The sequence below is a fragment of the Otolemur garnettii genome, unplaced genomic scaffold (assembly GCF_000181295.1).
Source record: "Otolemur garnettii isolate 467f Iridium unplaced genomic scaffold, OtoGar3 scaffold00005, whole genome shotgun sequence".
In the NCBI taxonomy this organism is placed as follows: Eukaryota; Metazoa; Chordata; class Mammalia; order Primates; family Galagidae; genus Otolemur; species Otolemur garnettii.
The window spans coordinates 15,267,409-15,282,295 of record NW_003852400.1 but is presented as its reverse complement, the minus strand read 5'-3'; the positions used below and the strand labels follow the sequence as shown (position 1 = coordinate 15,282,295).

The window sequence follows — 14,887 nt, the reverse complement described above, 5'->3', positions numbered from 1 at the left end:
CACTGGATTAAAGATTTAAATTTAAGACATGAAACTATAAAAATACTAGAAGAAAGTGCAGGGAAAAGATTTGAAGAAATCAGCCTGGGCGAATATTTTATGAGGAAAACCCCTCCCACCCCCAGGCAATTGAAGCAACACCAAAAATACATTACTGGGACCTGATCAAACTAAAAAGCTTCTGCGCAGCCAAGAACACAGTAAGTAAATCAAGCAGACAGCCCTTAGAATGGGAGAAGATATTTGCAGGTTATGTCTCCAACAAAGGTTTAATAACTAGAATCCACAGAGAACTGAAACGTATTAGCAAGAAAAGAACAAGCGATCCTATCTCAGGGTGAGCAAGGGACTTGAAGAGAAACTTCTCTGAAGAGGACAGTCACATAGCCTCACAGACATATGAAAAAATGCTCATCATCCTTAATCATCAGAGAAATGCAAATCAGAACTACTTTGAGGTATCATCTAACTCCAGTAAGATTAGCCCACATCACAAAATCCCCAAAGCATAGATGTTGGTGTGGATGAGGAGAAAAGGGAACACTTCTACACTGCTGGTGGGAATGCAAACTAATATGTTCCTCTTGGAGAACACTTAGGGATCTAAAAATAGACCTGCCATTTGATTCTGCAATTCCTCTACTAGGTATATATCAAGAAGACCAAAAATCACATTATAACAAAGATATTTGTACCAAGGTGTTTATTGCAGCCCAATTCATAATTGCTAAGTCATGGAAGAAGCCCAAGTGCTAATCGACCCATGAATGGATTAATAAATTGTGGTATATGTACACTTACACCATGGACATGCAGCCTTAAAGAAAGATGGAGACTTTACCTCTTTCATGTTTACATGGATGGAGCTGGAACATATTCTTCTTAGCAGAGTACCTCAAGAATGGAAGAAAAAGTATCCAAGTACTCAGCCCTACTATGAAACCAATATATAGCTTTCATATAAAAGCCCAAGAAGAAGGGGAAAGGGGAGAGGGCAATAAGGGGATAGGGGAGGATGGATGGAAGGAGAGTAATTGGTGGGACCACACCTACAGTGCCTCTTACAAGGGTACGTGTGAAATTTACTAAATGTAAATGGTCTAACCACCATAATAGATCTTTATTATTTTAGCAGTTAATGTATAATGTTACTTTAAATCCATCTTAGTTTTCATGTCATTAATGGTTACCAAAGCTCTATCATTCCACATACAATGGCCTGTTGTGTCCTCAAATGAGGACCTGGTCTATCCTATTGATATGTCCCCTGTAAGAACAACCTTCCACTTTCATCAGGACTTAGGCTGTGAGCATGTCAAGGGGATATGGATAACTCTGATCTTTCTATATTATATTCCTTCAGCTTTCTTTCCTAGGAAAAGTTGTACGTTTTGTAGAATGAACAGTGCTTGATAGAAACCTGTCACCAACTAGCCAATAGCTTTGGGCAAATCATTTAACCAGATTGGGTTCTGGTATCCTTACTTGTTAAATGAACAGGTGCCTGGACTAAGATGACGTCTGATATTCCTACCAGGTTGGGATTTCCTTGATTTTTAGGCCCTTTGAACATCTTCACCATGGTACCACCACTTTTCCCACGTCTGGCTTGGGTTTTGCCCTCCCACTTAATGTCAGTGCTATTGGGGAGAAAGAGGGAAGAACTGTGGTGAGCCTGAGGGTTCACTAGATGCTCAAGCTAATGCTTCTCTCTTTTCTCAAACCTCAAAGACCAATCTGGTTTTAATTCAGCCTTGTTTTGGTTTTGTTTATAAGAAGAGTTTTCACTGCTTTAGGTAAAGAGTTTTTCCTCATTTAGGTAAACTGCTAACTCTTTAAATGTATCTTAATTTTTTCTGATTATAAAGGTAATATATTCTTATTTTAAAACATTCAAGCATTGGGTGGTGCCCATAGCTCAGTGGGTAGGGCGCCAGCCACATACACGAAGGCTGGCAGGTTCGAACTGGCCCCAGTCCAGCTAAAAAACAAACAAACAAACAAAAACAATGACAACTGCAACAACACAGCAACAAAAATAGCCAGGCATGTGGCAGGCACTTGTAGTCCCAACTACTTGGGAGGCTGAGGTAAAAGAGTCACTTAAGGCCAAGAGTTGGAGGTTGCGGTGAGCTGTGATGCTACAGCACTCTACCCAGAGCAACAGCTTGAGACTCTGTCTCAAAAAAAAATAAAAATAAAAAAATTAAGCATTTAAAAATAGCCAAACATAGTCATCTTAGAAACTTGGAAGTCATCATAATCTAAATCCCTACAAATAACCACTGGCTGCCATTTAGTTTTTATTTTTCATCTTTGCTAGCCTAAAAGAGCTGCCAGACGGCATCCCCACATTTCTGTAACTATTTGTGAGATTGAGTATCTTTTCACGTGTTCATTGGCCATTTATTTTTTTTCCTCTGTAAAAGTATCTGTTCTTGTATCAGGCAATTTTTCTGGTTGTGTTGTTCATAATATGATTTATAAGAATTCTTTAAATAAAAAGGAAATACACTCTTCTCCTGCATGTATTGGAAAGAGATTTTTCTTGTCTTGTTCCGTCCAATTTCACTATATTGTTAGTTGGCTGCCAGAAAGTGGTGTTAAAATTATATGTACTTAGATTATTACTTTTTTCCTCCATGTCTTCGGGATTTAGGATTGTTCTCAGGATATACAACCATATTTTCTTTCAGCATTTGTTTTACTTTTTACAATTAGACCTTTGAGCCAGCTGAAATGTTTGGGTGGAATAAATGAGGCCTTTTAAAAAATAATACTTTTTATAACCTGGTAAAAAGTGACCTCCTTGGCTTTGAAACTCAATGATCTCTCAGCTGTAGAACCCAACATCAACTGAGTACTTTAGGTAAGGCACAGGAAAAATACTACACAAGAAACAGTACTGTTCGTTTGGTCACAGAAGGAAACTAAAATCTGAATGGGTTTATTGGAAGAACTGTCCACTGAGATAGACCTCTTGATAGCCTGGATGAGATTACAAAAGGAGAAAAAGATAAGGGAAAACATTCATGAGAGTTGGTACAGTTTGACTTTCCATGAGCTAGATCGTAGAGAATCCAGGCTTGAGCAGTTGGTCAGAAGCTGTGGATGGTTTTGAGTTGCCTTTAAGAAAATGAATCTTGGCTCGGCGCCTATAGCTCACCGGGCTAAGGCGCCAGCCACGTACACCTAAGGTGGCGGGTTCGAATCCCCAGCCCGGACCCGCCAAAACAACAATGTCGGCTGCAACCAAAAAATGGCCGGGCGTTGTGGCGGGCACCTGTGGTCCCAGCTACTTGGGAGGCGGAGGCAGGAGACTCGCTTGAGCCCAGGAGTTGGAGGTTGCTGTGAGCTGTAATGCCACGGCACTCTACCCAGGGGGACAGCTTGAGGCTCTGTCTCAAAAAAAAAAAAAAAAAAAAAGAAAATGAATCTTATGGCAGCATGGGAAGAGATGAGTGAGAATGCACGGGATCAGCTATGGGATAATCCTTTAGCCTAGAATGCATTTTGGTTCTGAGATAGTGTAAAATTGTTTTGGTAGTAAGCAAGTAAAGAAGTCCACCAAGTAGAATGTATCTCAATGTTGTCCAAAGCAATATATAAACATGTGGGCAACATTCTGTCAGGTATTGAAAGTGCAACAGCCAAGCTAAGAAGTCAAGATATGCTACTGTCGGTGCCATTAGGCACTAGCCATGGGATTGGGTTCAGGACCGGACCTGAAGGGAGAAGAAGACAATCTCACAAGGACTAAGGTCCTGGACAAGCCATTCAAGTGTGTACTCAGTCATGGAGAAGATAAACGGGGAACCAACCCAAAGAGCAGCTCTAGCAAGGCTTGAGGTCCCTTCTCAGAGCAGTGAGCTAGAAACCCCTAAATCTCCACTCCCCTTCCCCTTCCTCCTGAAAAGAGACTTGTTCTCAAAGCTGCAATGAGGCCAAATCTGTGTGTTAAGTTACCTGGGTGAGATGGAGTCAGAGCTAGACTGCAAGGTAGGAAGAAGATGACTGCACTTGGCTATTGAGGAAAACAGTCTTGACTTCCATGGGTAGGGTAGAGGCCCTTTGATTCAGCTTTCCTTGTTTGTAGCTTTAAAAATAAGCCCCTAGCAATGGCTCTTTTTCTTCTTCTTCCCTTCAGAGGTCATTACTTGTTTTTTGGGTTCTCTTTGGATTATGAAAAATGTGTCTTTACATTTTTAGAAAATACTGACTGGACACAGGAACCCTATAATCCTAAGCATTTGAAGGGAGGTGAGAGGATCACTGAGGCCTGGAGTTCGACACCAGCCTGTTCAAGTGAGACCCTGTCTCTAAAAAATTGGTTTTCTAATTATCCCAGTATGGTGGTTCATGTCTATAGTCCTAGCTACTTGGGAAGATGACTTGAGCCCAGGACTTTAAGGTTGCCATAAGCTATGGTGATGCCACTAGCCTGAGTGACAGAGTGAGACTCTGTCTCAAAAACAAACAAAAAAAAAAAGGAAGAAAGAAAAAAGTCCAGGTACAGTGGCTCAGGCCTATAATCCTAGCACTCTGGGAGGCCAAGGCAGGTGGATTGCTTGAGCTCAGGAGTTCAAGACCAGCCTGAGCAAGAACAAGACCCCTCTTTAAAAATAGCCGGTGTTGTGGCAAGTGTCTGTAGTCCCAGATACTTGGGAGGCTGAGGCAGGACGATCACTTCAGCTCAGGAGTTTGAGGTTGCTGTGAGCTCTGACACCACAGCATTCTACCAAGAGTGACAAAGTAAAACTCTGTCTCAAAAAAACAAAAAAAAATTTTAGAAAATACTCTTAATATTCCAGCTTTCATGCTGTTCAAATTGAATTTGACCTTTCTGTCATTTTTAACATATTTTTATGTGTGTTGATATACTTCTTTGTAGTTTTCCAGCTAACCTTGATTGTGAAATTGTTGTGGTACCTAAACATCTTGATATATGTAATATTCAAAATTGCTTTGTTCATTTGGTAATAGTAGGCAGCTAAACTTGGAGGTTACATCCATCTGGTAGAATCTCTCTCTCTCTCCCTCTAATGTTTTGCTGTTCTTTCAGACATCAGGAAACCAGATCCAGTCAGAAGAATTCGAACTAAATGAAGAGAAGGCTGCCACTGGTTTGGCCCCAAATGGCTGGAAATCTAGCACATGTAGGAATTCTACTCGTAAAAGCCTTAGAAATTCTAGAAAATATCAGAATGGCCATGATGTGGAAACCAATGAACTTGTAAGTTGCTTCTCACTTAAATGAAGTCTTTTTTGCTTTATAGACTTACTACTGAAATTCTTAGCTTTGCCAAGTATTTTTCAGGCACAGATGATTATTACTCTTATGAGCCATACTATTCTTTCAAAAAGGAAATTTTGGATTTTAAATGTATTTGACAGGGAATTGAAATCAATTACAATTAGAAATGGATTTTCAATGGCAAAAAATAGATCTTAAAATATAGATTTTGTGCTCAGATGCTTAATATTAAATCTTACATTTATTTAGAAGTCTTGTGGTTGAATCCTTGAGTTTTCCTAAGCATAAGATCATATCATCAGCTAAGAGTGATAGTTTGACTTCATTTGTCCCCATTTGGATACCCTTGATGTCATCCTCTTGCCTAATTACATTGGCTAGGACTTCCAGCACTCTGTTGAATAGTAGTGGTGATAGTGGACATCCTTGTCTGGTCTAGTTCTAAGCAGAAATGCTTTCGTTTTTCTCCATTTAGTGTGGGGTTTGTTATAGATGGCATCCATCAGTTTAAGAAATGTCTCATCTATACCTACTTTCTTAAATGTGCTTATCAGAAAAAGATACTGAATTTTGTCAAATGGCTTTACTCCATCTCTTGAGAGAATCATATGGGCTTTGTTTTTGCTACTCTTTAAGTAATGACTTATATTGGCCCATTTCCTCCATGTTTTCAAATTTCTGGGCTTAAGGTGTTTTGTAGTATTCAGTGATGATCTTTTGTATCTCTGTGGTATCTATATTTCCCCCTTTTCATTTCTGATTGAGCTTATTAGAGATATTACTTTTCTGTTTCTAGTTAATCTGGCCAAAAGTTTTTCAATTTAATTTATCTTTTCAAAGCACCAACTTTTTGTTTTGTTAGTCTTCCAAATGGTGTTCTTGATTTTATTTAGTTCTGATCTAATTTTGGAAGTGATTGAGAAATAAAGTAACATCTCAGGATATAAGATAAAGGTGCACAAATCAGTAGCTTTCATATACACCAACAACAGTAAAGCTAGAATCAAATCAAAGTCATAATACCCTTCACAGTAGCTTCAAAGAAAATGAAATACCTTGGAATATATTTAACAAAGGATATGAAGGATCTATACAGAAAGAACTAGGAAACCCCGAGAAAAGAAATAGCAGAAGACATTAACAAAGGGAGGAATATACCATGCTCATGGCTGGGAAAAATCAATATCATTAAAATGCCTATACTACCCAAAGCAATTTGCAGATTTAACACAGTCCCCATTAAAACACCAACATCAGTGCTCACTTCGGCAGCACATATACTAAAATTGGAATGATACAGAGAAGATTAACATGGCCCCTGTGCAAGAATGACACGCAAATTCATGAAGCATTCCATATTTAAAAAAAAAAAAACCACAAACATCATACTTCGAAGTACTTGAAAAAATAGTTCTTTGTTTCATATTAAACCATACAGCCAACTCAATTCTACAAAATAAAAACAAATCTGGAGGCATTAAATTACCAGACTTCAGGTTATACTACAGGTCTATAGTGATCAAAACAGCATGGCTCTGGCATAAAAATAGACACATAGATATACAGAACAGAACAGAGAATCTAGAGATGAAAGCAGCCTCATAACATCATCTGATCTCTGACAAACCAAACAAAAACATACATTGGAGAAAAGAATACCTATTTAATAAATGGTACTGAGAGAACTGGTTAGCTATATATAGAAGATTGAAACTGAAGTCACACCTCTCACCACTTATAAAAAATTAACTCACACTAGTTAAAAGATTTAAATCTAAGACATGAAATGACAAGACACTTTCTAGAAGAAAGTGTGGGGGAAACTAACAATATCAGACTTGGGAAAGAATTTATGAAGAAGACCTTCTTGGCAATTGCAGAACACCAAAAAATAAATAAATGGGACCTGATCAAGATAAACAGCTTCTGCACAACTAAGGACACAATCATCAAAGCAAATAGACAGCCTTCAGAATGGGAGAAGATATTCAAATGTTACAAATCGGACAAAGGGCTAATAACCAGAATCTACAGAGAACTCAAACTAATCCATAAAAAAAGATTAAACAACTGGGCGAGGGAAATGAACAGAAGAACAGCACCTTCTCCCAAGAAGACAGAAGAATAGCCAACAAACACACGAAAAAATGTTCATTATCCACAATCATCAGAGAAATGCAAATCAAACCCACTTTAGGTTATCACCTAACCCCAATAAGAATAGATTATGGAGTCCCAAAGTTGCGGATGCTGTCCTGGGTGTGGAGAGAGGCATACACTTATGCACTGTTGGTGGGACTGCAAACTGGTACAGCCTTTTGGGGAGGAAGTATGGCTAATCCTAAAAGAAGTAAAAGTAGACCTCCCATTTGATACCATAAGCCCATTACCAGGTGTTTACCCAGAAGAAAAGTAATCATTTTACCATAAGAACCTTTGCACTCAAGTGTTTATAGCAGGTCAGTTCACAATTTTAAACATGTGGAAGCAATCCAAGTGTGCATCAACCCATGAGTGGATTAATAAAGTGTGGTATACATATGACATGGAGTACTAGTCAGCCATTAAAAAGATGGAGACTTTGCATCTTTTGTATTTACTTGGTTGGATTGGGAGAACATTCAAGAATGGGAAATCAAGCACTCTATATACTCAGTACTAACTTGAAACTAGTAATAGTAAATCAATAACTACAGGCCCACATGAGAGGAAAAACTCAGCTGAATCCAAGGAAGGGGTCGGGGAGAAGGGCGTTGGCAGGCTCCTTCCCAGCAGGAGCAATGCAGGGAAATATGGCACATTTCCCATGTGAGCAATATTGCTAAAACTTAGACTTTGCCTTAAAAATGGAAGCATTGTGGCCTAATTGTAGGTAACCTCATAGTTATCAGAAATAATAAAGACATAATCTTCATCTTTAAAAAAACTCACTGTTTTCTGGAATGACATGGGGAAAAAATCTCATATACTAGAAATGGAGATAGTAAACCAAGCAATCAAAAAAATCACAAAACAAGTTTATGTGATAAGCTATGAAATAAGAGAAGTCTGCACAGGGACCAGTGATATAAAAGAAAAGAGATATAATTGATTTGGTTTTGTGAGTTGGGGAGCATATCACAGAAAAGACAGAACTGGGCAGGGTTCTGGGGTGAGGAGACCAAGGCTGTGTTTTCTGATTAATAACGGTATCCTACATGTGTAAGGATGTTTGCCCATTTGCTCATGTGTATTGTCTCATTTGACCTTGACTTCATCCCTGTTAGAGAGGCAGGACTACATCATTACATCTGGGAAACCTGCAGCTCAGCACACGAGACCCAGCTCCAACGGTCACACCAGCAGAGTGGTATAAGCCCAGAGCTGGCACTTGATTCTAGGGCATTGTGTGCCCAGATCCTGCTACCTCTCAGTCTGCTCAGGCTAGAGTAGTAGACCAGCTCAGGCTGGTCATACCATGAATACTGCCTCCTGGGTGAACAGTTCCCTTTTTATTTAATTATTTTGAGACAGGGGCTTCTTTTGCCTGGGCTAGAGTGCAGTGGTGTCATCATAGCTCACTGTAGCCTCAAACTCCTGTGCTCAAGGGATCCTCCTGCCTTAGCCTCCCAAGTAGCTGGGACTATAAGCATTTGCCAATATGCCTAGCTTTTTCTAATTTTAGTAGAGACAGGGTTGCACTCTTGCTCAGGCTGGTCTTGAACTCCTGGCCTCAAGCAGTCCTCCTGCCTCTGCCTCCCAGACTGCTAATATTATAGGTATGAGCCTCTGTGCCTGGCCTATTTATTTATTTTTATAGTGGTAAGACAGTAAGAGAGAACAAATCAGACTCAGTGTATGCTGTGTGATCAGTGAGCACTGCTAACATTTTGTAATATATGGTCCTGTTCTCTAGCAGTTTGCTCATCACTCTGCTGTGGCTGAGGGCAGCAGCCCTGCCTTTTCTGTGTACACAAACCTAGTAACTGTTCTGTGATCACCAATTTGTCCTCTCATTTGTATGTTCCAGGATGCAAATGTGCCCCCAGTGTCTTTTCTGAAGGTCCTGAAACTGAACAAAACAGAATGGCCCTACTTTGTGGTGGGAACAGTGTGTGCCATTGCCAATGGGGGACTTCAGCCAACATTTTCCATCATATTCTCAGAGATCATAGAGGTAAGTTTGCAAACATCACATGACAGCTTGAATTAAATCAGTTGGTCAGCTGTTTCTTATCCCAGCCTCACCAGTTGGCTCCCTTCCGGGAGTAAGCAGCCTCAAATTAAACTAAGCCCAAGTCTTTAATTTCCTTTTGAGAAAAGAGGGGAGGGAAAAGAAAAGTTGCCATTGAATGAGTCCAAGTTATGATATTAATGAAATTACAAAATATAAAATCAGCAAAGCTCTCTTTGGGCGAAACTGGTGTTGGACACTGACCCCCATCCTGTTTGTGGAGAGGAGCTGGTACACGTCTCACAGGGAGGTAGAGAAGAGGGACAGTTAAAATCACAGTGCTTTGTAAGAGCCCAGGCTCTGAGCACAGACTGGCCTCACCACCGAGTAGCTGCGCCAACCTGGGCATGACGCTTTCTCTCTCTGTGCCTCAGTTTCTTCATCTATAAAATAAACTTACCTTATTTGGTGGCTGAGACTTAAAAGAGATTATATATCATTGACTACTGGGTATATAGAATGCATTTAAGAGTGTCTGCCTCATAGGAAGTATTCAAAAAATGATAGCCACTACCGCACTATTTTAGCATTTCTTCCAAGAGTTAGGAAGTCTGAAATTAAGAAAGAAAACTCACACTATCCAATTATTAAATTTATTGGGGGGATACTTATAGAAAGTTAAAAGAAATACCTAAGTCTCCATCACATCTAGAATTTATATTATATAATCCACCTTAGTCAACCTATAACATTATCAGAGATTTTTTGTTGTTGTTAAGGATGAATTCTTCTCTATCATGTTAAGAGTTAATTATTCTTGTGACATTGGACAGTTCTTTACAGTTAAGACCACAAGCCAAAAATAAATAAATAAATTGGGACGGACCCTCCAAAAATTTTTTTTGCATGCCTCATCCATTTGTATCTCCAAAACTTTTTAAATTTCCAAACAAGGCAATCCCCAGCTCTCTTATAATCCGAGAGCTCTGTGGGCTGTATGTACACACTGGAGCGTCTCCTGCATATTGCCGAGTGCGAGGTACTGGAGACTCTGCAGTCCACAAAGTAAAACAAGCAGTGCCTTCCAGTGGTACTTTCTACTGGACCAGACACACAAGACAGAAACAAATAGGTATAAGAAGTCAAGGAATGACAAGTATTTTAAAAGCAGGAGAGGGCAGTGGATGAGGGTACTGTTTCAGAAAATATGGTTAGAGGAGGTGTTATGCCTGTGTTCTAATTCACCCAGACCGAGAGAACGCAGGCATGGAGGGCAGGTGTAACATGCTTTATTCAGCTTACGGGCTACTGTTGAGCTAGGTTACGTAGGAGGTCGCCCTCGCTCCTGGCTGCTGGCCAGGGAGCTAAGTTACACACTGCAATCTGCAATCCACAGTCCATGGAAGGAAAGGTCCTGTGCACTTTTATACTCAGGGGAACAAAAGTGGCAAGATGCCAAGCAGCACTGACATAAGCATGACTTCACTGTACACAGTCATGGCTACTAGGAGTACATGGCTCTTTCACAGGGAGGAAAGCCTGGACAACTTTCATCTTGTTCTGTACCCAAGGCTGTGGGAGAGAAAGCCCAAACACTTTTTCCTGTCCCTACAGGAGACCTCTCTGGGCAGAATCCCAAAGGAGTGAGAGGTGGAGGGCAGGGGCCTCAGCCGGAGCTGGGGCAAAGAGAAGTCGGGGGGAGCAAGTGCAGGGGAGCAGAACAGACCCAAAGCCTGCCACCACGCAGTCCATATGCTGCGTGTCCACCCGTGTCAGTGACCACATGACCCCAATGTGCCACGGCACAGTGACCACATGGTCCTCATTCACAGAGCCAGGAAGGAGACTAGAGGTTCCCAGGAGAGGTGGGGTTGCTGTCCAGTGGGTACAGAGTTTCAGTTCGGGATGATAAAAGAGCTCTCTGCAGGTGGATGGGTAGTGGTGAAAGTTGCACAACAATGTGAACATACATGAGCTACACATTGCAATCTACAATCCACAGTCCACACAGAATTTTACATTTAAAAATGCTAAAATCATAAACTTTGTTATGTGTGTTTTGCCACAACCCAAAAAACAAACACATATTCAAAGGCTAAGTTTTAAAAATGTAAAGCCATTATGTATGGGAGGAATACTCAAGCATCAATCATGTCATCCGAGGGGGCACTTGAAATGTTCTTTTGCAGATTTTTGGACCAGGGGACAACGCAGTGAAGCAGCAGAAGTGCAACATGTTCTCGTTGCTTTTTTTAGGCCTGGGAATTATTTCTTTTTTCACTTTCTTCCTTCAGGTAGGTACCCGTGATTTGCCTTTCTCCTGGAGTCTATAATTCAATTAGAGAAATTCATTAAAGCCTAACGGAACAAGTTCCATGTCCTTAGACGGAGATGAATTGCAAACAGAGTTGGCACAGAGCTCTCTCAGAGGGTGGACCCCTTGGCAGGAGGAAGTGTGACTTCCCTGCGTGCTAAATTGTGTTATGTTAAGAGTTTGTCCTCAGCCAACATTCATTACGAGGGACAAAAGAGGCTTTAGTTCACCAGAGAACATGAGAGCCGCTTAAATTCAACTGGCTGCATACTGGGAAAATGCAGTTGAATAGCCTTCTCTCTTTTGTTGCTATTCTGTACACAATACCAAGTTAACTTCTCTGATCTTTTCCTACTTAATGGAAAAAACACATATTTTGCATTTTGATGTTGTAGACCTGGCCAAACTAAATAGTCAAACTTGCTGTAATAATCCTTTTTTACCTAGACTTCTCCACAAATTTCTCTCTTTAACCAGAGGGCAAGCACCACACATAGGCCTTTCTAAGACAATCAAGTCGAGAAAAATATGTTTCCTAGTTGTCCCCCCATGCTTCTCTTTTATCATTGTTGAACCAGTGATGTGGAGGGGTGTGAGTGGAGCTAGTTAGAAAACGTTTCAGGGCTGTGGTGCCCAGTAATCTGCCCGCAAAGGGAAGTGGAGGACAGGGCTATCTGGTGCAGGACAAGGAGCTCCTGGGGCAGACACACCCCAAGCACTGATCACTCATCATTTTGGCTTAGTGAAGATCTTTAGTTCAGCTGTGTCCTCCCCACCCCTGCCCCAGAATTCACAGTGGGGCTGAAGCCCATCTCTGGATGTCTGGGCTGCTCCCCAGTCCGGATGTGGTAATTAGAGAGAAGGAATTGTCTGGCAAGGAAGCCTGGGGAGAAAGAGTAGCCTAATTGTGCCCCCATCTGAGCGTAGATGGAGCTGTGACCTGGAAGGCAGCAAATTCACTTGGAGTTTGTTTCTCTAACCCTCCCTCCAAGCTGTGTGAGCCTAGTGTATTCCTGCACAGAGTTTTGTCACTCCTGTTTTCAACTGTTTTAGTCAAAGTCTTAGGAGCACACCAAAATTTGTAGTTAAATACAGTATCTTTGTCACTGAACTGTTGTCCTCGAGAGTTTTGAAAAATAAACCTATTTAGAATGGTTTAGAAGACAGAACTGGATATTTTTAAGGTTTTTGGCCTTAGAATTCTAACGCATACTAGTGCTTTAGCAGTAACATGAATTCTAAGTTGGGACTTTGGTGTATTGGGTCCTAGACTTTCGTTATGTGAATAGCTGTTTATAAGAAAATCAGTGTAGGCTCGGCACCTGTGGCTTAAGCGGCTAAGGCACCAGCCACATACACCTAAGGTGGTGGGTTCAAATCCAGCCCGGACCCGCCAAACAACAATAATGGCTGTAACCAAAAAATAGCCTGGCATTGTGGCGGGCGCCTGTGGTCCCAGCTACTTGGGAGGCTGAGGCAGGAGACTCGCTTGAGCCCAGGAGTTGGAGGTTGCTGTGAGCAGTGAAGCCATGGCACTCTACCCAGGGTGATAGCTTGAGGCTCTGTCTCAAAAAAAAAAAAAGAAAATCAATGTAAATATATGCACTTGTCTCAGAATATTGGCAAGAATCAAAAGGAACTACAGCCTTTTTTCTCAATCAGGGCTTCACGTTCGGGAAAGCTGGTGAGATCCTTACCACAAGGCTACGATCGAAGGCTTTTGAAGCGATGCTGAGACAGGTAGGTGTGTGCACTAGGGCATGCCTTCTGGTATTCCTGATTTCTTTCGTTTTAAGCCTCTGTTCTTACTGGCACAGAGATGTACACATTTTCCACCTAGAGTATTCAGGCAAGGTTGGTCAGGGTCCTGCGTATTGTCCTGCCCTTTGGTATCCCGAGATCTCTCAGCTTTTTCATGGAAGTAGGCTTAATTTTGGAAGTTTGGGCTTATGTTGCAACTGTCACTATCCATATGGTCACCATCTTTTCAAGGACCTGTATCTCTTCGCTGGATCCTATGCAGGTCCTGGTGAGCCCATTGATACTCCTGGATGCCTTTTAATAAAGAAAAAGCATTTAAGTTCATGTACCATAAACGCCTATACCACAGATGTTGGTAATTCAGTTTTGTTTCTTATTTGAGCTGTTTTCACACTATTTCACTTTTAATTCATTCGAACGTTACTTACTATGTACCTGGTGGTGTCCGTTATCTGCTCTCTCAGTTCACATTCTAGTGCAGGACATGGGAGAAAATGTGCAAATAAGAATTGTCTATATTTATAGATAATGCCTCAGAGAGGGCCAAATATTGTCCATCCAGTTGGCAGGAATTGATTACACTCCCATTCATAAAAGGGCACATAGCAGGTAGTATATTTTGAGCAAGGCTGAATGTGCAGATCTTTTTTTAGTATCTTTTAAACTCTGACTTTGCAGGGAAAGTGATTTGTTGAATGTAAAAGATGCTATCCATAAGTAGCTTACAATTATAGTCAAATCTCAGACACACATTTAATCCAAGTTTAAAATTCCAAAATGAAACAAAAGCACAGTGAGAAGCCAGGACTTAGATTCTGCTGCCTAGAATTTATAAAAGGAGCATGTTCTAAGGCGGCCTAGCCAGGTTCATCTGCCCTCTGTCCAAGAGAAAGCCAATATCCAGAGACAGCAGGGTTTACAGCAGAGAGAGAGTTTATTCCAGATAACGCTAAGTGGGTAGACAGGAGAAATTTCTCAAATCCACTTTCCTGAGAACTGGGAGACAGAGTTTTTTAAGACCATTTGGTGGGCAGAGGGTTAAGCAATCAGGGTCTGCTAATTGGCTGGTTTTAGGACAGAACCACCAAAACCATCCCTTTGGTATGGGATGCTGTCTGGATAGGTCAGCCAATCCAGTGGAATACAGTTCTTTGAGCGGGGGTTCAAGACCCATTGAGACAGTTTCTTGGCCTGGGTGAGTCAGCTAATCCACTGGAATATGGATCTGGAAGATTCTATCAAAAACTACCCCTAGGTTCCAAACAGGTAATGTTACCTACTGAGAAAAGTTAAGAATCTTTACAACTACTAGCTGTGGCCTCTAGCAATTAGAGAGGAGCAAAAGGATGGTGACTGTTATCAAGCACATGAAGAGACAGTGGCTGATGAGACAAATGAAGAGACA

The 14,887-nt window shown here is 41.1% G+C and overlaps 1 protein-coding gene and 1 non-coding gene across 3 annotated transcripts in view; both read left to right on the top strand.

Moving 5' to 3' along the window:
- ABCB4 (ATP binding cassette subfamily B member 4) overlaps positions 1-14,887 on the top strand; it is an 89,379-nt gene that overhangs the window by 48,688 nt on the left and 25,804 nt on the right. For both annotated transcript variants that reach the window (XM_003782640.3, XM_023518760.1), the window contains 4 exons: positions 5,063-5,233; positions 9,264-9,410; positions 11,597-11,701; positions 13,384-13,461. In XM_003782640.3, coding sequence (XP_003782688.1) covers positions 5,063-5,233; positions 9,264-9,410; positions 11,597-11,701; positions 13,384-13,461 — 501 coding nt within the window. The remainder of the gene's footprint in view (positions 1-5,062; positions 5,234-9,263; positions 9,411-11,596; positions 11,702-13,383; positions 13,462-14,887) is intronic.
- LOC111722066 lies at positions 6,511-6,617 on the top strand. The gene has a single exon (XR_002771013.1). It is a non-coding gene; the product is annotated as a U6 spliceosomal RNA (small nuclear RNA).